The sequence below is a fragment of the Ursus arctos genome, chromosome Y, assembly GCF_023065955.2.
Source record: "Ursus arctos isolate Adak ecotype North America chromosome Y, UrsArc2.0, whole genome shotgun sequence".
Taxonomy (NCBI): Eukaryota; Metazoa; Chordata; class Mammalia; order Carnivora; family Ursidae; genus Ursus; species Ursus arctos.
In genome coordinates, this window is record NC_079874.1 from 30,122,032 (window position 1) to 30,146,541 (window position 24,510).

The 24,510-nt window shown below is 50.5% G+C and overlaps 1 protein-coding gene across 3 annotated transcripts; it reads right to left on the reverse strand.

The window, feature by feature from the left end:
• Positions 1-24,510, reverse strand: LOC130541830 (granulocyte-macrophage colony-stimulating factor receptor subunit alpha-like). 3 transcript variants are annotated; one of them, XM_057315912.1, is made up of 13 exons: positions 24,406-24,510; positions 19,398-19,499; positions 16,892-17,034; positions 15,624-15,747; positions 12,146-12,275; positions 11,879-12,051; positions 9,807-9,940; positions 8,791-8,820; positions 7,730-7,865; positions 6,069-6,165; positions 4,010-4,091; positions 2,093-3,179; positions 1-953 (listed from the first exon to the last, which is right to left on the reverse strand). In XM_057315912.1, exons 1-12 carry the CDS (start codon positions 24,467-24,469, stop codon positions 3,084-3,086), a joined length of 1,311 nt encoding a protein of 436 aa, XP_057171895.1. In that variant the 5' UTR covers positions 24,470-24,510; the 3' UTR covers positions 1-953; positions 2,093-3,083. The 3 variants fall into 3 exon arrangements, with proteins under 3 accessions (XP_057171895.1, XP_057171892.1, XP_057171899.1); XM_057315909.1 differs by having other exon boundaries at positions 11,879-12,066; positions 24,406-24,508; XM_057315916.1 differs by lacking the exons at positions 15,624-15,747; positions 19,398-19,499; positions 24,406-24,510 and having other exon boundaries at positions 16,892-16,972.

Sequence of the window (24,510 nt, forward strand, 5' to 3'; positions counted from 1 at the left end):
CAGGAAGTCACGTTTTACAGAAGTGAAGGGTGAGAGGGGAGGGCGTCGTGGGTGGCAGAATGGAGAAGGAAAGCGGGAACAGAAAGTGGAAAGGCTAAATATAAAATGTCTCTATTTCACAATGTGATTTAGAATCTCCCATATCTATTATTTGCCGACGGAGAGCTGTTCACAGAAACCTGGTTTTTTGTTTTCTGTGCATAGAATTTTTTGGTTCCTGGGTGTCTGGGTGGCTCAGTCATTTAAGCGTCTGCCTTCGTCTCAGGTCATGATCTCAGGGTCCTGGGATGGAGCCCTGCATGGCGGGGGTGGGGGGGGTGGTCCTTTCTCAGCGGGGAGTCTGCTTCTCCCTCTGCCTGCCACTCCTCTCTCAGTCTCTCTCAAATAAATAAAAGCGCTTTTTTTTTTCCTTAAAGAATTTTTTGGTTCCATCTCGGCCACTCCAGGGCAAAATTTCAAAGTGCAAGGAGCATGCCTTTGGGGCCATCCATGCTTTTATTCTTCACAGTCCTACATGGGTGCCTTGGGCCACCAGCCACACTCCCAACACGCGGAGGTCCTGTCCTCCGCTGTCGGCCTCCGTTGGGCTGGCGTGTGTCATCCTGGAGGCCAGTTGGTCCTTCAGGACTCTGGGCAGCATTTACTTTCCACGGACAAGTCTTGCCCTGAAGGGGGCGCCTCCACATACGCCAGGACGTCAGGTGCCAGGAGTCACAGAGGGAGGGCGCTGGTGTTTCTTACAAAGATGAGGGAAGGGAGGCAGGTTTCCACATCACGAGCATGATCTTATGGACGGACAGATGGACAGGACCCACAGAAAGTGGCTGTTGGAACCGTGAGGCAGCAACCTGGAGCCACCGAGCACACACTCAGGGGAGCATGGGGTCCATGTTGAACACCCAACAGTGTTCAGAGCCTCTGTCAAGCCATCGGTAACTCCAAGGTGGCTGAATCTGCAACACAGGAAGCAGCAAATGCTACAATCAATGTCTTTAAAATCTTTTTTTTCCTTTCCAATGCCTGGTGAGCCAAGTGAGGTGAGCCCCTGACACGTCTGAAGTCAGGGTCAGCAGCTGGGGATCACGGCAGGCCCTGAGCATGTAATTTTGTTCCCTGAAACTTTGTCAGGAGCAAATTGAACAGCAAAGCCCCCGGGCTAGGAGCCCGCCCCCTGGGGGGACCCGTCTGATCACACAGGAGGCCCTGGGAAGGCAACAGGTGGCCGGGGAGCAGGGACCTATGGCCCTGACGGGTGTCACCTGGGACATGCACAGGGGACCCACTGCAAGTCACATTACAGTGCATTCCCGCTTTAAACGGTTCCACGATGATCTGTTCGTGTGTTCACACAGAGAGGAGACAAGCTCCTTATTATTCAAACACTCACCTAGGGGTGTTTTGCAGGTGGGACCAAAAAATTCACAAGCAAAAAAAAAAAAAAAAATCCACAAGCCACTAACTTGAACAGATGAGACTCCTCAGGGGTGGGCCTCATCCAATCAGGTGACGGTGTCTAGAGCTAACACCGAGGTTTCCCAGAGAAGTAGTTCGGCCTCAGGTTTGCAATATCACCTGTCACCTGCATCGGCAGCCTGCCCACCTGCCCTGCATGTTTCATACAAGCCAGCCCCACCATTGCATGAGCCAATTCCCTAAAATCTGTCCATCATCTGCATATGAATCATTTTGTCTATATGTCTGGACATATTTCTCCAAATATGTATCTATCTGTCTCTCTGTGTAGATGTCCACCTACGTGGTTTCCTCTTTCTTCTGTATACATATTTCTATGTCCATACACCAGTATCTATATGTATCTGTATCTATATGTATCTGTACCTATATGTATCTATGTGTATGTGTATCTATATTTCCAGATGCATTTTGCTCTCCCCGTGAGCTTTGTCCTCATAACAAATCCAACCCCTAGGTGAGCCGTGGTTTCTGTAGGACACTCCCGCTGGCTTCTAACACTTCCCATAGGTTCCCGCTGCATGCACGCCTGCGGTCCCTCACGGCCACGTTCACTCCCTGCGTGGGACTTGCTTCTTGTCTCAACAAGGCCCGTGATGAATGCTTCCCCGTTACTTACCTTCATGCGGGTGGGCGAGGGGCCTGAGGGATTTCAGTAATCACGGGTCTCAAAGGTCGAGGAGCAGCATTGGTTTCAGGATCCTCGTGAGAAGTTCCCTCCCATCCCTGTCCGTTCTTGCAGACAAAGGTGTCCACGTCCCAATCCAGGTGTGGCAGACAGAGCAATGTCCCCAAACGCATCTGCGTCCCCGTCTGCATGTGGTGCACGGAATAATGCCCCCCAGATGTCTAAACCCCAGTCTCCGTGTGGTGGACGCAAACCGACTCCTGCATGGTGCAGAGAACAATGTCCGGAAAGGTGTCACGTCCTGATCCCCACGTGCTGGATGGAACAATGTCCCCAAAGACAGCCATATCCTGATCTGTGCATGGTGGACGGAACAATGTGAAAGGAGTCCACGTTCTGATCCTCACGTGGTTGGGTAGATAACGTCCCCAAGCGCGTCTGCGTCCCAGTCTGCATATGGTGCATGGAGTAACGTCCCCAAAGATGTCGACGTCCCAATCCCCACGTGGTGGACGGAACAATGTCCTCAAAGATGTCCACATCCCGCTTCCTGGAGCCTGTGAATGTGTCACGTTACGTGGCAAATGGGCCTTTGCAGGGGAGATTACTATTCAAGACCCTCAGATGGTCCCCATATGGGCTGAGCTGCAGCTGGTGGAGAAACAGGGCGAGGGCAATGTTCCCCCAGAGACAGCGGACACGTCAGAGACCCACGTCCCAGCCACGCTGTTTGCTGGCAGACAAGCACCCGAGCTTCTGTAATGCAAGGAAAGTTTCCTTGTTTCCCTGGGGGACAAGTAAGTACATCACGGGGTCAGGATCCGAGGGCATTCAGCAATCCCTCCGACTACAGGCACCTTTGCAAAATATCATACTTTTATAGTAAAAAAATAGAATGCTCTATAAATAAATGCTTAAAACAACAACAACAATAATAATAATAGCTTCCAGAATGTTCCAGGGCTGGAAGTGTCTGTGCAGTTCACACGCTCGCTGGAGTCACTGTGACTTCTTCCACGGTGAGGATCTCTTCGTTGTCACCTTTCTCCGTGTCCGACGTGAAGTTCTCCCAGATGACCTGAGCAGGAGAGGGAGGATGGGGGTGTTGGGGTTTCAGGAGCCCCGCGAGCAGGACCCGGCCGGCCACGGGGTGTACATGGGAACCAGGGACCCAGCGGGGGTGAGATCTTATAGCACAGGCATCAGCAGGACTGCCCGTTGGAACGCTTGGGAAAGGGACATCTGGAGTTAGGTTCTAGCAGATGCAAAGGTCCTGGGGCGGGACAGAGCCTGGGGACGAAGGGAGGGGAAGCAGGTTTGTCCAGGCCTGGAGAGCTAGCTGGGACCCTGGACCGGGGAGCGTGTACGATCATACGATCATATTCCTGATATGAATCATTGATAACAATGAGACGAGACGTCCATCTGGCCTGTGGGTGGGGGTAACGGAGCCAGGAGGTGGTGTATGTGGTGCTGGCGGTGGGGATCCCCCCTTGCAGGGCGGCCCTGGATGGAGCTGTAGTGGGAGGAAATGTGGTCCCTGCCCCAGGGCTGGTGGGAGGTGACCACTGCATGCATGGGGGTCTCAGGAGCAGAGCCCTCGCCCTCCCTTGTCCTTCTGGACGCCCTCGGGCTCTCGCTCCATGAGATCAGGCCGGACCCCTTCTCCCCACCTCTGTCTCTGTCCCCATGATGCCTCGGCCCGCCAATTTCCCCAGACACACCTCACAGAGAACACCCTAACCCTTGACCCCCAGGGTCGGCCGGCGAGCAGACCCGGGATCCCAGACAGATTCCACGAGCACACCTCGGTCCGCCTCGGGCAGACACACAGGGGAGCCCAGGACGCCCCAGGGACCCTGCCCTCTCCCCGTCCTGGTTTGCGGCCCTGCACCCACCCTTACCTACCTGGTGGTCACGCTGATGGCTATCATTCCATTTGTCTTTGATGCGTGGAATCGGCGGGAATAACCTTTCTGACGCGAAGAACCTAGGGAGACAGGAAGCGTGTGAAGGAAAGAGCTCGAGGATGAGACTATGTCCTTCTCCTGGCGAGGAGGGACACGTCCTCCCGCCTGAGGACTGAGAAGCCTCCGGGCCGCGTACGACAGAACAATTTCACGAAGACTCCCAGCAGGACAACGCAAATCTGAGATAAATGAGCAAATGGGAGACGCTATAGGAATGCACGGTGATAGACTCTTTCTAGAACCTTCACTCAGTCCCTCGGGTACAGGGACAGGACTGGGGGACGTGGCCAGTTACGGGGAGCCTTGGGGAGCCTGGGGTCCTTGCAGATCAGAGGCACGTGTCCCTCCTACATCCATGCATGCAACCACAAAGAGCCCCGTTTCCGGTCTGGGAGGTTTCTGTCTATGTGCTGGGTTTACGGTTTGCCCCCTATTTCTAGTGTTTTTTACTTAAACAGCAGCCTTCATTTCTGCAAACATCGGAGTCCTGCTGCATTTTCAAAGGGACGTTTGCTTTCTCTCTTACCGAAGGGAAGGCACCTCCCATTCTGTGACATCTGGACGTGCTTTTGCGGAGCTCAGTAGGGTTCCCCCAAAATACATGTTCAAGTCCTGTGCCCCAGAATTGGGAAACAGAACCTTGTTGGGAAATCAGGTCTTTGCATGTTAATCAAGTTAACATGAGCTCATCCTGGATCAGGGTGACCCTAAATGCAATGACAGGTGTCCTTGTAAGAGACAGAAGAGGAGACACAGACACAGAGGAGAAGCCATGTGAGGACAGAGGCAGAGATGGGAGGGACGCAGCCACCAGCCCAGGGATGCCTGGAGCCCAGAAGCTGGAAGAGGAGGAAGGACCCTCCCCTGGCGCTTCTGGAGGGAGCATGGCCCTGCCCCACCTGGATCTCAGTGGTCCTGCCCCGCCTGGATCTCAGACTCCTGGTCTCCAGGGCTGGGAGATGATTCATTTCTGTTGTTTCAAACCATCTGGTTTGTGGTCATTTTTTTCTCCTGTGGCCACAGGAAACTCAAGCAGCTTTTCATTAAGATAACTGTCCTTGTGTAAGGCACACGCTCTGTCCGGGTTCCGGCAGCGGGTCTCAGGGCTGCCCCTGTTCCCCTTTGCCCCCAGGTCCAGGGTCCCCAGAGAACGGGGAGGTGCCGTGCCGCCCCTGCACCCAGCAGGCAGGGCACAGTCCTCTCCTTGTCCTTAGGCTACATTCCCCTGCAGTTAGCCACATGTGTCTATCCTGAGGGACATGCACACAGGATGCCCCACCAGGGTGGAGGGCATCGAGGAGTGGGCACGGGAGGACACCCCTGGGTCCCGACAGGGTGCAGGAGGCCCACTAGTGGCAAAACTCTCCATGCTTTGCAAAGCACGCCGTGCAATCTGCCTGCAACTAAAGAATGAATTACTGCACGTAGGTATGTTCACCCGGAGGACTTTGTGAGGCGGCCCGAGACCCTGCTTGGTGCTGACATCACACATCTGAAAAGACGCCATAGCTGCCCACAGAGGAGCCCACAGGGAGGCTGACGGTAAGCCGGTGGATGTGGGTGTGAAGCATCGGACTGGGCTCCCAGGAGGCCTCCCGGAAGGGAGTGGGCTTGGGCGGACCCCAAGGACTTGGTAGGATTTGATAAGACTTATAGGGGGGAAATGGAGGCAGGAGGAGGAATTGGGGAGGGAGGCATTCCAGAAAGAGGAAGCTTGTTGCCGCGGGGCTGAATGCAACCCCTCTGTGAGCACAGCTGAGCTCGCAGGAGGTCCAGGGTCCAGCTAAAGTGAGCGGGCCAGGTGGGTGGGCTCAACACAGCCCAGGGGCCTGGAAGCAGCCCAAGATGGGCTGCCCATGAGCGGTCAGGACGAGGCCCCCGTCGGCTGCCCGCTAGATCTCCCCGGAGGGCTGTGGGTTCCCTGAGCTCCATCCAAACAAGCATCTTGTCCGTCTTGCCCACCTGCAAGGAGGATGCCAACCCACCAGTGGGGTTACCTTTTCAAAAGGCAGCCTAGGATCAGGGCGGTGAGGAGGGTCCCCAGGACCACCAGCACATAGATGGGCACGAGGCTGGGCTTGGGTTCCTTGGAGCCTGCAAAGAGAGGGGGACACACCACGCACCCCTTCGGTTGAACAGTCAGCACACGGCCGGCTCACTCCCTCACCGGCTCCCAGCTAACGAGAAAGGCTCAGAGCGGGAGGGAAACCCACAGCAAAGCGCACATCCCGAAACCTTCCCACAAAGCTGTCCGTGAGCCCAAGCAGCCTCACAGGCGTCCAAACCATAACGTGCTCTGGCAAAGTGACGACCCAATTTAAAAGTGGACCGAAAAAATAAATTAATAAAAAAAATTAGAAATAAATAAACGAATACAAATGGACCCCCTCCCCCCAAAAATCCCACATTTCCAGGCATTCGGTTTGAACAAAGTTACCTTACAACTAGTATTAGGTCTTCCGTCTTACTTATCATCTGGAATGTGCACTTTTTACAATTTGTTACTTTTGTAACAGGGCACATTTTATCTGTTACTATTAAAAAAAATCCAATTACAGGGGCGCCTGGGTGGCACAGCGGTTAAGCGCCTGCCTTCGGCTCAGGGCGTGATCCCGGCGTTATGGGATCGAGCCCCACATCAGGCTCCTCCGCTATGAGCCTGCTTCTTCCTCTCCCACTCCCCCTGCTTGTGTTCCATCTCTAGCTGGCTGTCTCTGTCAAATAAATAAATAAAATCTTAAAAAAAAAAAAATCCAATTACAAAAAAACCCAGTCCCATCAGGATGACCAGAACCAGATGGAGAGTCTGGCGTCTTGAGAGTTTTCCATATTAACAGATGAAATGTGTCCTCTTACAAAATAATAATAATAATTAATAGTTAATGTTATCATTAATTAATAATAATAATAATAATGCATTTGCTAACAAAGTGCTCATTCCAGATGATACAGAAGTTTTTAATTTTGATGGACGCCTGTTGACCTATTTTTTAATTTTGTTGTTTGTCATTTTGGAGTCATACCTAAGAACCCACCGTCCCATCTCTTTGAACTTATATTTTACCTCTGGATAAACATATCACATAGATTTTATACCAGCCCTTATTAAACTCTTTGATTTTGGATCAGGGGAAAAAAAAGAAACCCACAACATTGCATGCATAAAATGCTTGCTCAAACACTGAAAATATTCGGGAGGAAAAGAGAGCGTGGAAATGCAGATTTCTTGAGCTCCCGATTGGCTTTCGGTCCAAACCATTAAATTCTTGCCAACCCATAAAGGTTACAGGAAGGAAGGTGGTGGACGGTGTTGGTAATCGAGTTTCGTAGAACGAATAGCTCCCTCTTGATGAGGAGAAAACACTCTCAACTTTGATGTCAGTGTTCCCCCGGCTGGGATGTCGATGGGGACGGGGTTGATGGGGACCGGGAGGGATTGATCATTTCCAGCTGAGATGGCTCCTTCGAGAGGCTGGGGGGGTTATCCTTTCCTTTGAAGGGACAGAGCTCCGTGGAGACCCATGGATGGGAACTCCTCCCTCTGTGAGTCTCTGGGGACGGTGACAGCGGTGGGAATGGGGAGGTGACAGGGACTGGGATGGGGACAGGGATGAGAAGGGCTCAGAGAAGAACAGAGGGATGCTCCCAGGACACATACCAAACTCAACGGCCTGGCTCCAGGCACCCCATTTCTCAATGCGTGCGTCTGAGGCCCTTATTTTCACAGTATGCTTGGCTCTGGGCTCCGGACTCGGGAAGTGGTAGTTATTTTCCCAATTTCCGGACACCTCAATCTGTGGACAAAAGAGGAAGTTTGAGAGCGGGGTCTCCTGTGCTCGGAAAAGAGGGGCTGGGGATGTCTTTTCAGCAGCACCAGCGGGACGGATGTGGTTGATAAAATTAATGCAGTGTCTGGGCACCGAAGACGTTGCAGGAAATCTCAGTGAATCAACACCGTGACCGTGTCCCCCGCTCGCTACAGGACCCCTCCTGGGGTGCTCGTCAACATAGACACAGAAATCCCTCAATAGGTACATGGGACAGGAGCAGAGCCACGGATGGGTAATGTCCCACCAAGGACGTTACCAGAGTTAAAGCCCCCATTGGACGGAAGAGGAGACTGAGGTCACAGTGGCACTGGGACTTAGGACACGATCCCATACAGGACTTTGACGATCTTTCACTAGCGGTGTTTTAAAGGAAGAAACAGTGTTCTTAAAACTCAAAGGAGTATTTTCTTTTTTTTTTTTTTTAAGATTTTATTTTATTTATTCGACAGAGATAGAGACAGCCAGAGAGAGAGGGAACACAAGCAGGGGGAGTGGGAGAGGAAGAAGCAGGCTCATAGCGGAGGAGCCTGATGTCGGGCTCGATCCCGTAACGCCGGGATCACGCCCTGAGCCAAAGGCAGACGCTTAACCGCTGTGCCACCCAGGCGCCCCTCAAAGGAGTATTTTCTTGACCAACATGGATGCAGTTAACGGGAGGTCACTAATTTCAACAGATGGGATGGGGGAAGGGTGTCCAGCTGAGCCTCCCTCCCACCACAGGACTGGGGGGTGCACCCCTACATCACTGATGGGACCGTCCTCCGGGGAGCCACCACCCTCTCACTCATCGCCCGCCCCATCCTGGCCACCACGGGGGCCACACGTCCCCTTGAGTAACATCGTACCATTATACTATGGGGTGAGAGTCTGAGTCAGAGTTTTAACTCACCAGTTGATTCTCGCTGTGTTCCTTATTGCTCTAGGAAAAAAGTAAATAGAACTAGGTTTACTTTTCTCCATTTTGAAGATTTTTACAGGATCCTTCATTGTCCCCTTTGAGTGCGCTCCGGGGTAACCCAAACAGTTGGGGCCACGTGAAGGGCTGAACTCTCTCTGTACATCCTTCTCCTCAAGGCAGGTGGACGGGGGGTATGGACTTGCCCACCAAGGGAGGATGAGCCCTGATCATGCTGATGGGTCCTTGAACCCCAGCTGCTGATGGGTCCAAATAAGGGTCCAGGTGGTCATGGAGCAGAGGGTCCTTCTTGTCTACACTGTGTCCAGGTGGTCATGGAGCAGAGGCTCCCCCTTATCTACACTGGGATCAGGTGGACTTGGAGCAGATGGCTGCCCCTTATCTAACCTGGGTCAAGGTGGTCGTGGAGCAGGGGATCCCCCTTGTCTACACTGGGTCCACGTGGACTTGGAGCAGAGGGTCTTTCTTGTCTACACTGGGTCCAGGTGGTCATGGAGCAGATGGCTGCCCCTTATCTACCCTGGGTCAAGGTAGACAGGGAGCAGGGGATCCCCCTTGTCTACACTGGGTCCATGTGGACTTGGAGCAGAGGGTCTTTCTTGTCTACACTGGGTCCAGGCGGTCATGGAGCAGAGGCTCCCCCTTGTCTACACTGGGTCCAGGTGGATGTGGAGGAGACAATCCCCCTTCTCCAGGTGGGGTCCGAGTGGACAAGTAGCAGAAGATCCTCTCTTTTCTGCATCTGCTTGGAGATCTCCAGCACTCCCCTCTCCCCAGCACTCCCCGAAGGCTTTCAGGATCCAGCTGGGTGGAAACCTCTCTTGGATTGGCCATGGTGGTGACCCTCACGCCCAGGACATCCCTGTGTTCTTCCCAGTGCATCACCCAGCCCTGCTCACCTCCCTTGACCTGGACCCTCATGTGGGTCACGGGAGCTGCTGCCCTGCTCCTTGAGGCATGATGTCCTGCTTGGGGCAGAGTCTACTCACCTGTTTCTGGATGTCCAGTTGGTATTTGAACTCCCAGTTGGGCAGGTTATGTCGGGTCTTGGGCTTTTCCCACAGAATCAGGCAGTGGGACCTGTTGCAGTGCACACTGATATTGTTGGGTGGGCTAAATATTTCTGTAACGAGAACCCAGGACACTCCCCTGAGCGGGCTTCTGCTGGGCCACGGAGGTCACACCCAGTTCTTCCGGCAGCTCCCAGGGGTCACCCAGAGGCCTGAGTCGTGGGTCTGAGTGTTGCTTCTTGGGGAAGAGGACCACTGGGATGTGTGCAGTTTCTGTGGTGTGCCCATAGGACAGTCTGGCAGGATGGATGCAGAGACGGGCCAGGGAACCCAAAGTGAGGGAAGGAGGGAAATACGGGGACTGGGCAGGAACGGGGCCACTGTGGGGACAGCCAAGGTATGGTTTCCAATGGGAAGACAGGATGCAGATCGGGAAAGACCAAGGAGCTCCAATGTCCTTCCACAATGAATGGAAGGACCATGTGACCCCCTACGGTGGGTTCCACCAACAATCAGGATAGGCGTTCTGTGTGTGGTCCCACTTAGCTAGCATGCATTCCGATCTCAAGGCTGAGAGTTGATTCCATTACCGAACCCTTCAAGGGCAGCTTGGCTGTATGTTCACATCGAGCGTATCTGATCACACTGAACTTTGAGATGCATAATCACTGGAAAGGGCACGCTAGATTTCCAAGCTCACAACAGGAGTGGGGTCCTTCTTTGCTCATTGTTGTGATGTATATGTAGGATTCTGCACCCAGTTCTGATGGGTAGGGTCCCCTTTCCCACCATCGAGCTGTTCTCAGACAACTGGCAGGGTGTCCTACAATTCAACTCAATTCTGACCTATCTACCTGGACATGGCATCAGATCCCCCAGGGATCAGCCCAACAAGATTGTCCTTCACCCCCTAGGTCAGCCGCCAATCACAAATCCAGGTTGTCACCCATGGTTCTGACCCACCAGCTACAGATGGGAGGATCCCGGGACTTCGTCCTTGGGTTCCATTAATCTGCTAGAGCAACTCACAGAGCCCAGGCAAACACGTTACTCACTAGATCACGGGTTTATTATAAAAGGCTGTAACTCAGGAACAGCCAAATGAAGTGATGCGTGGGGCCAGGTGTGGAGAAGGAGCTTCCATAGCCTTGCACCTATAAGATCTCCAAACCCCATCTTTTTGGGATTTTAGGGAGGCTTCATTATGTAAACACAATTGATTAAATCATTGCCCATTGGAGATTGAACTCAACCACCAGCCCCTTTCCGGTCCTGGAGATCACAGGAGAGGACTGAAAGTTGCAATTCCCTAATCACCCAGTTGGTTCCCCTGGCAACCAACCCCCATCCAAAGGCGCTTTTCAGCAGTCACCTCCTTAACATAACAAAAGGCACATTTATCGCTCTCCTCCCGGGAAATTCCTAGGGTTTGGCTGCTTTTGTGCCAGAAAGGACAGAGACCAAACATGCATTTCTTATTGTGAGTCACACCTGCCACCTGGCTGGGTACACACATCTAGAGCTCCCCCAACAGGTGAGCCCAGAGGTGGAGAGTGGGGGTGGGCAATGTTCTGGAAGATCAACTGGAGAGTTGGTCTCTCTTTGCCAAGGGTGTCTCCCAAAATGGCAAGAGAAGGCTGTGGGCGCTACCCCAAAGAGTAGGTCCACAAACGGGACACAATTCACCTCCATCTCCTGGTCTGAACACCCTGGAGGGACTTCACTGCCTGGCTGCAGGCAAAACCCCTGTCTGTCTGGGCTGTCCAGTGCCAGGGCCAGCTCTTGGAGGCTATGGGAGCATTGGAAGAGCCCTCGCTTCTTCGGGGGGTGGGACCACCAGCAGTGCAGGCACTTCTTGTTACCTCGTTTAATTCAGATTAAAACGATGGGTTGGCCTCCTTCCAGAAGGAAGCATCCATACCAACACCTTGATTCTGGGTCTCTGAGCTCCAGAACTGTGAGAGAATAAATTTCCATTCTTCCAAACTTCCCACAGACTCTGTTCGGTTCACCTGTTAAGCATCGGTTCACACCTAGGACGTGGCACTTACCGATTTTCTTCCACGACAAAACCGAATCAAAGAACTGGATTCCTGTCCCTTGGCTGGTACCGTTCACCAGGAAGTAATTGTAGCTCGCTAATCCTGAGAGGTCTTCCAGGTGGCATCCCACGTGGGTTCCTGAGTCTTCTATGTAACGAGGACACTCTCTTTCCCTTTTTTTCCTATAAAATTCCAAACTGTTCAGAGAACAATCAGGGCTTCTCCCCCCACCCCCACTGTACTTCTCAGGATTGTCTACATGAGATCAACACTTACCTTGAGTCGCGTATGTACAAAAAATATTGGACGTCATCAGGGGCAGTTTGACCCTTTGCCCAACTGCAGTTCATGAAGTTGGCATTGTAGATAAAACACGAGAAGTTTTGGGCAGCTGTGCCCTTCCCACCTGAGAAGACACAAAAAGAAAATAATCTGTAGAAGTGGAACACATGGCTTCATGGTTGGAATGTCTAACAAACATTCAAAGAATAATTAATTCCAATCCTTCCTCCTCCTCCTCGTCCTCCTCGTCCTCCTCCTCCTCCTCCTCCTCCTTCTTCTTCTTCTTCTTATTATTATTTTATTTGTTTGACAGAGAGAGAGACAGCCAGCGAGAGAGGGAACACAAGCATGGGGAGTGGGAGAGGAAGAAGCAGGCTCCTAGCAGAGGAGCCTGATGTGGGGCTTGATCCCAGAACGCTGGGATCACACCCTAAGCCGAAGGCAGATGCTTAATGACTGCGCCACCCAGGCGCCCCTCTTCTTCTTCTTTTATTTTTTTTAAGATTCATTGATTTATTTCACAGAAAGAGAGCACGAGTGGGAGGGGCAGAGGGAGAGAGAGAGAATCCCAAGGAGATTCCCCTCTGAGCACGGAGCCCAACATGGGGCTTGATCTCATGACACTGAGATCAGGACCTGAGCAGAAACCGAGAGTCAGATGCATCACCCAGGCACCCCTCCAATCCTCCTTAAACTCTTCCAAAAAATAGAAGAAGAGGGAGCACTTTCCAATTCATTTTATGAGGACAGATCACCCTAATACCAAAGCCAGAGACACAAGAAAAGAAAATCACATCCCAATATCCCAATAAAAATAGATGTAAAAATTGTTAACCCAATACTAGCGAGCATATCCAACAGCATGTTAAAAGGATTGCATGGCCTAATGGAGGAGAATTTATCCCCAGCATGCAAAGACGGGTCAACATATGCAAACCAATCACCGTGTTGTGCCATTTTGGTAGAATGAAAGAAAAAAATCTCATGAACATCTCAGTAGCCATAGACAACGTCTTTGACAAAATTTGGCATCTATTCATGATAAAAACTCTCAGTAAAATAGGTGTAGAAGCAATTTACCTCAACACGATAAAGGACAAATATGGAAAGCCCATAGCTAACACCACACTCAATGGGGAAAAAAAACAAAACACTAAAAGCTTACCTCGTGAGATAAGAAAAAAGGCCAAGGTAGGCATTCTCACCACTTCTATTTAATATAGTATGAAAAGTCCTAGCCAGAGCAATTAGACAAGAAAAAGAAATTAAAGTATCCAAATTAAAAAAGAAGTCAGATTCTCTCCATTTGTTGATAACATGACCGTATAAGTAGAAAAACCTAGAGACTAAATAAACAAAAGACATTGTTACAGCTAATAAGTAAATGTAATAAAGTTGCAGGATACAAAATCAACATACAAAAATCAGTGGCATTTGTACATACTAACAACGACCTATTCAAGAAAGGAATTTAAAAAATAATCCTGGGGCACCTGGCTGGTTCTTGATCCTGGGGTTGTGAGTTCAAGCCCCACGTTGGGTGTATAGATTACTTAAAAGTAAAACTTAAAAAAATGAAATTATCCCATTCATAATAGCAATGAAAGGAATAAGATACTTCAGAATAAACTTAACCAAGGAGGTAAAAGACTTGTACACTGAATATTATAGAATATTGATGAAGGAGATTTAAGAGCACACAGAAAAATGGCAAGAGAGAAAGTGTTTGTGAATTGAAATAATTAATAGCGTTAACGGGGCGCCTGGGTGGCACAGCGGTTGGGCGTCCGCCTTCGGCTCAGGGCGTGATCCCGGCAATCTGGGATCGAGTCCCACATCAGGCTCCTCCGCTATGAGCCTGCTTCTTCCTCTCCCACTCCCCCTGCTTGTGTTCCCTCTCTCGCTGGCTGTCTCTATCTCTGTCAAATGAATAAATAAAATCTAAAAAAAAAAAAATTTAATAGCATTAAAATGGCCATACTACCCCAAGTGATCTGTAGATCAATGCAATCCCTATCAAAATGCCAATGGCATTCTTTACAGAATTAGAAAAAGAATCCTAAAATTCATATGGAGCCACAAAAGACTTCAGAGAGTCAAAGCAATCTTGAGCAAGAAGGACAAAGCTAGAAGCATCACATTTCCTGATCTCAAAACACATTACAAAGCTATGGTAATCCAAACAGTAAGGCACTGGCATGAAGATAGACACATACATCAATGGGATGTCAGGGGGCCCAGAAAGAAATCCACGGACTTATGGTCAACAAGGTTGACCTTCAACAAGGATGCCAAGAACACACAATGGATGAAGGATTCTCTCTTCACTAAATGGTAATGAGAAAAATGGACATCCATAAGCAGAAGAATGAAATGGGATCCTTATCTCACACCGTATATGGAAATCGAGTTAAAACTGATTAAAGACTTAAACATAAAACCTGAAACCGTAACATGACTGGAAGAAAACATAGGGGAAACGGTTCTTGGCATTGGTCTTGGCAATGATTTTTTGGATATGACACCAAAAGCACAGGAGACAAAACCAAATATTGACAAAACTGGGATTGCATCAAACTATAAGCCTTCTACTCGGTGAAGGAAACAATCAGCAGAGCAACGAGGTAACCTATAGAATGGGAGAAAATATCTGCAATCCGTATGTATCTGATAAAAGGTTAATATCCAAAATATATAAGGACCTCAAACGATTCAACAGCAAAAAACCCAAAGCCCCCCAAAACCCCCAAAAAACAGAAAACAACAACAACAACAACAACAACAACAACAACAACAACAACAACAACAAAACTTAAGCAAACTGAATAGGGCAAAGGACCTGAAGAGCCATTTTTCAAAAGAAGACATACGAATGGCCAATAGAAAGATGCTCAACGTCACTCATCATCAATGAAATGCAAATGAAAACCACAACAAGCTATTACCTCACACCTGCTAAATGACTATTACAATGAAAAAAGTAGAGATAAATACTGGTGAGGATGTGGATAGAAGGGAACCCTTGTGCACTGTTCTTGGGAATGTAAGTTGGTGCAGCCACTGTGGAGAATTTGGAAGTTCCTTTAAATATTGACAGCAGAACTCCTACATGACCCAGCAATCCCACTTCTGCATCTATTTCCAAAGGAAATGAAATCTGGATCCCAAAAAGATATAGGCACCCCCATGTTCATCACGATATTATTCACAATAGGTGGCAAATTCATAGACACCATGTGTAAATGGTGCTTTCCAGGGGCTGAAGGGAGGGATGTTAGATAATAGCTTAACGTATATGTGTGTCAAAGTTATATACCTTCAATATATACAATATATATAATATAATAATACCTTCAATATATATAATACCTATGTGTCAAGTATATCTCAATAAAGCTGAAAAAAAAAAAGGGAATAGATCAACCTTGAGGCTGGTGATGTTCAGAAGGATCACCGTGATGTTTTCCCCTACCTGTGTTAGTGTAGACCAGTGTTTCTGGAATCGGTCTTTGGGTGCTATTTACTTTGACCATGAGCGTGACTCCATCATGGAGAGAATAATCCGAAAACTTGCAGTGACAGTCTTTCTCCTGGGGCTAAAGAAATGCAACCAGCCAGTGCATTAGGCAACTCTTTTTTTTTTTTTCCTTTCTCCTCTCCATGCTTTTTGCTCTTCCGCGGGCCCCGTGACACCACCACTACCCATGTACGTTCTCTGGGTGGAAGTCGGCAGACCCACGTGAAGGCGGGACCTCGACTCGGTGGTCTACAGTGTTTGTGAGGTCAGAATAGAGGTCCCGTTTCAGTGTGCCCTCCATCCCCGGGGATCTTGTCAAAATGCAGCTTTCGGTGTAGCACATTTCAGGCGGGGGATTCTGCATTTGTAACAAAACTCCCAGGTGATGCTGGTGGACCACCACTCCGCGGAGCCGAGAGACCTCTCATGGAGATCTTAAGCACCATGGAGCTTAACGCACGCTCTTTTATGTTATTCCGTTTTCTTGTCCTATCTCATACCCCTTTCTCCCACAGGCTTCACCTTTACATTGTATCTGTTCACTCTGGTAACTTTGTTTTCATGGAACACTGGGGACCAACTATTTCTTCCTTGGGATTAAGTTGGCCACGTGGATGATTTTTGTTGGGTCAATCAAGCAACAGGCTGCTGTTACTGTTTGTCGGAGAGCAGTTCCCCTACACAACACCCACTGAAGGGGTACAAAAGCCTGAAAGTCATACAATGAGCCATTCATCTTCCCCCTGATTACTGTCATCGGATATTCTGTCTCCCTGACAGTGGCCCCTGGAAATTCTGGGAGCATTTGGGTGCCCGACTGGAATCTACCTGTGTTGTCCTGGATCCCCCATCCTGCTGGCCTGACTCATTTTACTTTCCTTGGGTGGTTGAGCGTCCCCGAGGGTCCCACCCTACAACCTGTACCAGGTCTAACCTCATAGGAGCTTTGGACTGGGGGCCCTCCCCTGGGAGCCCTGAACTCCCTTTCCTTTGGAGATAAGACATTTTCCAAGGAGTTCCTCAGTCCCCCAGGGCATCAGGCCACCAGGCCACCTCTTGGACAAGGGCTGGGACTTACTTCCCTGGTGCTCTCAAAAGTATGGCTCCTAGATGTGTCCCATGGTCACATACATGCTCTCTGTTTCCACTTATTGCTGCCTTGTTTCTAATGTAATGAGAGCTTTGTAAAGGACAGCAATCATCCATAACAAATTCCATCTTACTGTTATTTCGATCGGCCCTTTCTCCTTGTGAATCATCACGCACTTGAGGTAGGTAGTGTTTTCTTTGCAGTCCCAACTCAGTTCCATTCTCCAAGAGTCAAACTTCATATTTAGACTGGGGATCCCTGCCACGGTTGGAAGATCTGAAAGACAGGACCACCGGATTCAGAAATTACCCCTTTCCCACCTCTACCCATGCCTGCTGACCCATCCCATGTCTTGTAAGCAAAGATTAAGGTTGGGACTTGCTGCCCCTTCCCCTGTCCCCCCAGGTGGCCCCAGGGCATTGGCACATGCACGGAATCTCCCCCTTATTGATCTCTTCTTCCTGCGTGGACCTCTGTGCCTTTTCTCTTTATCAAGATGCCTACCACATAAGTAGGGCAAGACCTACCAAGTGAGAGCAAGCAGAGGCTGTTTATTTAGAGCCTGCTATGGTGAAGACGTTGGCCACCATCACTGGCATTTGTCAGAGATCAAGGGCAGACAGGGGAGTGGGCAAGTTTCACAGTGGACAAAAGGGAACATTCGATTGTACCCTGAGAAGAGGCTGTGGGTGTGGGGAAGATGCGGGGGGCTCACTAGAACTAGGGCATCCAATGGGATTGATTAGGGAACCCTAGCTGGCTTTCTCTGGTAGGTCGTATACAGAAGTGGGGTCAACACGTAGGGAAGCCATCAGTTACTGGTCAAGTCCTGGCCATTCGGGGCTAGTTGTTCCAGATGGTATTGTTTAGCTCCTTGGATTGTCATGGGGACGGACATCTGGCTTCCTGCTTGTCTGACGTCAGACAGTAGGTTGGTGCTGTGGGCTGGTCTCCATTGATGAGGGCTGGCCCCCTGGGCAGGTTGCTGCAGGTTGTGGGTCTGAGTTCTGTTCTTAAGGATGCTCTGCCCATTGGCCATTTGTATATTGAGTCTCTCAACCCACACGGCCTCTGTGCTTGGTGTCTCACACCCACATCCTCCTTTCTTTAAGGTGCCACCCCCACCTCCACCAGCATAGGGACCACCTGTCTCCAGGTCTCCAGAGCCTGAAAATACATCACTTACCTCCTGCGTTTCTTGACCCTCCTCCCTCCCTGGCACCCCCTTGGCTCCCTGCAGACTTCTCCTATTTTCCCAGCACAAGACCACAATGATCGTCCATCCCCAACAGTTCTACGGGCCTTGGTCTTAGCCTGGGAGTCCTGCAAGAGCCACATATGCCCTCGAGTTCATACCCAACCAAGAAAGTCTTCAATGGTTAACAGAAATCTGATGGCACGAATGTGTCCAGAGCACACCTCCTCTCTGGACTGAGCCAGCTCCTGCCCATCCCTGGACCCGGGGACTCCTGAGTGTAGAGAGTCCATCCGTTCCATATGCCAAACCCAAGGAGAAGGGCTGGGCTGGGCTGGGCTGGACTGCACAGATTTTGTGCAAGTGCCTGAAGATTCCCACAGGTCCTCTGTGTGGAGGACAGGGAGACAGCCATCCCCATCAACCCCCTGTCACCTTTCTTGGGGTGGTCAAGACAGGTGTGTTGACACTGTCCATACTTTAAAATCAGAGCCCCCTTTAGAAAGACAGGAATGAGTCTGAGTCCCGGCTCTTTCTCTCACCAGCTGTGTCACTTCCAGCACGTTGCCTGACATCTCTGTTCCCTGCTCTCCATTTCCCCCAAGTTGAGCAATAGCATCTCTGCCCTCAAAAGGCTGGTTAAAAGTCACAAAAGAAAATTGCAGTTGATCAGCTCTTGGGGTTTCCAGCCCTGGGGAGTGGTCCCTGAGAACATCCTTTGGGGATGGTTGCAGATTATTGGTGTCCTTACCCAGTCCCCCATGAGCTACTTGCAAATGAGCTCTTCTTACCCACACCTCCTGACAGCAGGTGAACGCAGCTGGAGGAGGGCTGCTTTCTCTAAGTTCCAACCATCCAGCTCTGTCCTTATTCCCCAGTCCTTCATCCAGTGTGCTTTCTTACCAATGTCCCAGTGACCCTATACTCCTCCCAGTGACCCTTGCCATATACACCCAAAACCTAAGTGTGTTTTTTCCCCTTTATCCTTCCTAAGATGGCAAAGCATGGCCTGATAATTGATACTCAGGTCCCCCAGGCGGAGACCTACCACTCAGTTAATGCTGCCTATGCCACCAGCCAGGGGTGGGACTTGAGTGTATGTGGCCTCACCTTGTTTCCTCTGTCTACCTCTTTAAGTCAGGATGTTTACTAGTCTTTGCCAGGGTGAAACCCTCCATGCCCCTGTTGCCCAGAATTGGGGCCAATGAGCCACAGTTTGCAGCTATGGTGGGTGACCCTGTCGTAAGCCTGGAGTAGGAAGGGGCTTTCAGAGCACGGGCAAGAAAACAGTTAAGCATCCGGTGACCCTGGATTGTACCAGTCGGCTGACCAGTGCGTACGAGGATGAAATGCAGTTGGACTCCGGCATCGGGATGTGTCCCCAGATACACAGGACATAAGAATGAGACAAGCAGAGAAGGGTCAAACAGGTTCACATGCTTACCCTGCTGCTCCAGAGTCTGGAGGAAAACTGGGTCCAGGAGCATGCAAAACAGGACGGCTGTGGCCCCGAGTCCCATAGGGCTGCCCGAAAGACGAGGAAAACCTACAGGGACAGACAGTCACACTTTGAAGAAATCAGCTCTCATGGGGATTCTTGGCAGGGGGGCTCAGCAAGGTTTCCTCGGGGAGCGCAGGACCATCCCCAGCCTGATGGTCAGTCTACCGACTTGGCCAGCCGGGGGTTACTGCTGGCTGCAGAGGGTCTGCAGGTTACAACCAGGCTCAGTGGGGAGGGGTGAAGGGGTCACCAGAACCAAGGGCCTGTCCAGCAGCATGGGCCTGGGGCTCCAGCCCACCCAGTCATTCTCTCTGTCCCTGGGGCAAGTTGTCCACATGCTGTGGCTTCATTCCTGTCTGTAACCTGGGTGAGGACACGGATGTCTCTGGGGCCATTATCTGTCCACCACGTGGGGATCAGGATGTGGACGTCTCTGGGGCCATTATTCCATCCATTGCATGTACCAAGACCACTCCCTAAGGCTTAGGGCCGAGTCTAGGATGGGCAGCCACTGATGCTCATATTGTCCACAAAAGAACAGGGGAGATGGTCAGGCAGGGTTGTTCCCAAGGTGCTGGACCATGCATCAGGCTCTGGCTGCACACAGCTGACCTCCAGGACACGACCCTCCCTCTCTAACCAGAGTCGGGGGTAGAGCACAGGCTCAGGAAGTCCTTCCCCAGGCTAAGCATTCATTTGTCAGCAACTGGGATTCCAATTCCTCCTGCAGAGAATGTCCTGGGCTGTCCATCTACTCCAGAACCCGCAAGACGTACAAAACAGGAACCCACTGCTGACTTCTCTTTTCTCCAGGATCAACTTCCTGAGAGAAGCAAAACGATCTCCCACACGGCGTGAGGAAATACTAGCGCTGTCTCGCGAATCTACCCTAGAAACCCACCCGTCTGTCTTCTATCAAGCTTGACTCATGGTTGCTCATGGTTCAGATGAACGTTGAAGCCATGGATGACACGTAACAGTGATTTTTAAGATACTTTTGGGGAATATTACACCCACTTTGATTAGTTTCTCATTGTTCTGACTCTTTTTTCTTTCTTTGTATAATTTAAATTTTTACATTTTTATTTCAAAAATTTTAATGTGAGTTTAGTTGACCCATGCTCTGAGTGTTTTTAGAATGGATTTTTGGGGGAGGAGAAAAAGGAATGATAGGTCGAGTTTCCATTAGGGTAATAACAGTTTTTTGAGGGTTTTTTTTCTCTTTTTTTAAAAAACTTGAGTTTCACAACAATCAAAATGGATATGTTAAAAAAAAAAAAGAGGGAAATAAAAAGGGATAAGTGCACAGAGAGACATTGAGGATGTTTAAACGCATTTGCTAAGTGAAAGAGGCCAGTCCGAAAATGTTACATCCTGTATGATTCAGACTCTACGACGTTCTGGAAAAGTAAAAACTATGGAGACAGAAAAAAAAAATCAGTAGTTACCAAATTTGGGGGGAGGGACAGATGAGCATGCAGGGACAGGGGATTTTTAGGTCAGTGAAACTACTGTAGAGTGATAGATACGTGTCACTATACATCTGTCCAAACCCACAGAATGTCCAACACCGAGAGTAACTCTAATGTAAACCGTGGGCTTTAATCAATAATAAAGTATCAGTATTGGCCCATCAGTGATAACAGATGTGCCTCACTGATGCCAAATATTAATAAGGGTGGAGACTGGGTCAAAGGGGAAGCGCATATATAGGAAACCCCTGTAATTTCCACTTAAATTTTTCTGTAAATCTGAAACTGCTCTAAAAAAAAAAAGTCTACTAAAAACTTTTTAAATCCGTAAGTACAAAAGCAAAGGGCTCATTAAACTGCACTCAATAAAGAACACCTGATGTTCTGCTTGGGTTTGTTGTGGCCTCTTGGGGTCTAACCAGCATTGCCCTGGTGGTATTTTTGCTGGTGTTCGTTCTGTGGCTGTTGTTGTTATGACGTGTAATGGGGTCTTACGTCTCCAAGTACTTCTCTCCCTCCTCGGCCGCTTACTGTCTCTGCTGCTCTTCGTCTCTTTGTGTTCCCTGTGATCTCATCCTTTTAAAGCCTTGTCTTTTCTTGGAGGTTCCTTTCTCTCTCTTTTACCATGCGTGTTTTCTGTAATTTCCTTGGGTTTATAGAGTCTGTCGGTCTAAGCACTGTCTCTTTTTTCTTCGTGTATTAGCTTCCTGGGGGCCAGGAACAAAAGACCACAAATTTCTTCCCCCTTTCCTTCTTTCCTTCCCGTTTCTCTTCCCTTCCTCCTTCCCTCCTTTCTACTTTTCTTCCTTCTTTCCTTCCCTTCTTCCTTCCCTCTTTCCTTCCTTCTCCTTTTCCTTCCTTCCTTCCTTCCTTCCTTCCTTCCTTCCTTCCTTCCTTCCTTCCTTCTCCTCCTCCCCTTTCTCCTCCCTTCCTCCCCCCTCTGAGAGATCTCCCTCACCCATTCTTTCCCTATTTCACTCTGTCCAATGTCTGCTTTTTGGAGACCCAACCATCACACCCCTGACACCTGCCCCATGGACCTCCATGTTCTCACTTCCCAGATGACACCTGCCTTCACGGACTCTCTTCTTCTTCCCCCGGACTCCCCTCAAGTTCAGCTCCCACCAGGATACCGCATCTCCCTCCCACATGAGGCCAGTACAGTACATTTGGGCTCTTCCTCTCCTTGATGTCCAGCCCCACCCAGGGGACTCCTCTGCCCTCTGTGGGACCTACAGGATCCCTTATCTTACTGATCCCTGCCCCCACAGATGTCTGAGCTGTAATACACATTCTCTACATTTCCTCACCACATGCCTCCTTTCCCACCCACCCTGTGCAGTGATGGGTTGCCTGGCATGTCTAGATGCTACAACCCTCTTGCCCCCTGCCCCTGCACCAGCTTCTCAGGCTGGAGCCCAATGACACAGAGTCCAGCCAGCTCCCCAAGCCAGGTGTGCACACCTGTACCAGAGTGCACCTGGGGAGCGGTGCCGAGCCTCAGGTTCCTGCCTCCCAACCTCCCCAAGGCCACTCCCTCCTAGGGCACCACCCTTGCCATAAAAGAGGAAATAAAAACCATGACCAGACCTGTCCCAATGTCCCTGCCTCCCACACACCTTGTCCTCCAGTGCAATGGGGGAAGTTCCCAGCTTCCTCCATCTGCAAGCTAGACTGTGCTCCACCCAGCCCTTCTCTGGGTCTTGTCCAGGATTCTTGGCACTGGGTGTGGGGGCCTCCATGCTGCACCCAAGAGGCTCTCGGGGCGGACCCTTCCTCAGTCTCCCGTTCCCCTTGGCTATTTCTGCCTTGCCTCTGCCCTGGTTTTCACATCTGCAATGTGTGTGAGCACCCTGGCTTTGAGCAAAGCTGCCCTTAATTAGGAGGGGGCCGTGCAGTGCAGCGAGGCAGGGAGGGTCCTCGTTCCACTCACCCCCTGGAAGCTCCTGGAATCCTCTTCCTCCTCCCTTTTCAAGCCTTGCATAGCTCCTTCTTTGCCCCTATACGTGAAGCAGGTGCCTGTGGCTGCACACCCCTCCCCCCACCAGAGGGAATCTGCATGGAAATACGCCCTTAGCTGGACAGTTCCCCATTCCGCTTCCTCTAAAGTGAACTTCGCTGGCTTCTCATCATGATGGAGCAAAAGCATAAACTTCTGTAAACTTGACTTAAAAAAACCCCAAAGAACCAAACAACGACATTATCACGTACCCAACAGCAGCATGCAAGATGACCTAGCAAGGGTTGCTGTTTTAATTAGATGGTTAGTCACAACGTGGGGCTCTTGGCCAGCGACGGTAACAAACCCTTCGGGCGATACCTCGGGGGCAGGGTGAAGTAATCGGCGTTGTGATTTCCCCACCGCCTGGGCGAACCAAGCACAGGCACCTTCCATGGGCTCCTAGTCTCTCGCTCACACTCATCCTCGGAGACAGTTCCTCATGTCCTCATGCAAGTGGATGAGACACTGAAGTCCAGGGAGATCTCACGCTTCATTTAATCAATTTTTTGCCTTGATTTTTTAAAAACGGAGGTGAAACTCACAGGGTATCAAGTTCGCCCCTTGAAATGTGCAACTCAGCAGCGTAGGGAGCCTCTGCCAGGTTCAACCATCACCTGTACCTGAGCCGGACGTTCTCATCCCCCCAGAGGAGGAGCGCATCGCCATGACGCTGACACTCCCCACTCTTCCCTCGTAGTCTGTGGATTTGCCCGGGGTTTGCATTTCATATGACCGAAAACTTAGACGTTACTTTGCTATTTTTTGTCCACTGACTACCCACTTTCCCTTCTCCTTTCAGTTTTCTCCAGACTGGGTTTTCTTCCCCTTTCTATAAACCTAAGGGCTACATGGCTGCCAGCTCCATCTGTCAGACTAGGTCGGATCAGAGACCCGGGGGCAGTGCAGGTGCTGCAGGACTGTGGCCCAACCCTAGGATGAGCTTGGACGTTGAGCTCCCTGCAATTTGGAGGGGGGGGGATGCAATCAGTCACCACGCTCAGGCGACACATGGGATGAAATATTGTAGTCCCCAAAGACACCTGTCACCCAGGTTGGCCAGCAGCTCTGTACTTGGTGGCCGGGGGCTTTGAGATAAGTGACTGACGGCGAAGTGTCTCCCCAGGATGCTGGGAGCACTGGTTCCCCGTGTGGATCATCGCCTGCATCCAAGCCTCAAGTAATTCCAAAGAGGCTTCTAATGCTCACATACACAGACTTGCATGAGGGGCTCAGCCTGCTCCCAGTGCAAGTTGGCTAAACCCCGGGGCTAATTCAGACCTTCCAACACAGTGCCCACGTGCCGCTGGAGTTATCCCACCTCCCTGGTTGGGCGCCTACATTGGGAGATTCCCATTTCCCACTTCCAGGTGCTCCCTGACCTGCACCATGAGCTGTTAGCAGCAGTGACAGAAAAAGGGATAGGCACTCTAGGGACAGAGCACATTTGAAGGTCAGAAAACGAAGGGAGTTGCCTTACCCCACCGCACCAGGCTCTGCCCTGGCCACCTGCTCTCTTGCTCGGTTTCCCGGCGCTCCAACATCTGGCTGTTCTCTTGGACAGCTCTCTGTCTGGTCAGAAAGT

Coding starts and splice junctions, on each gene's coding strand:
- LOC130541830 (XM_057315909.1), bottom strand. CDS start 24,469: ATGTTGGAGCGCCGGGAAACCGAGCAAGAGAGCAGGTGGCCAGGGCAG. Junction 4,092..6,068: donor CTAGGCTGCCTTTTGAAAAG/GTAACCCCACTG, acceptor CTGTCTCCCTAG/GTTCTTCGCGTCAGAAAGGT. Junction 3,180..4,009: donor GCCATCAGCGTGACCACCAG/GTAGGTAAGGGT, acceptor TCTCCTGCTCAG/GTCATCTGGGAGAACTTCAC.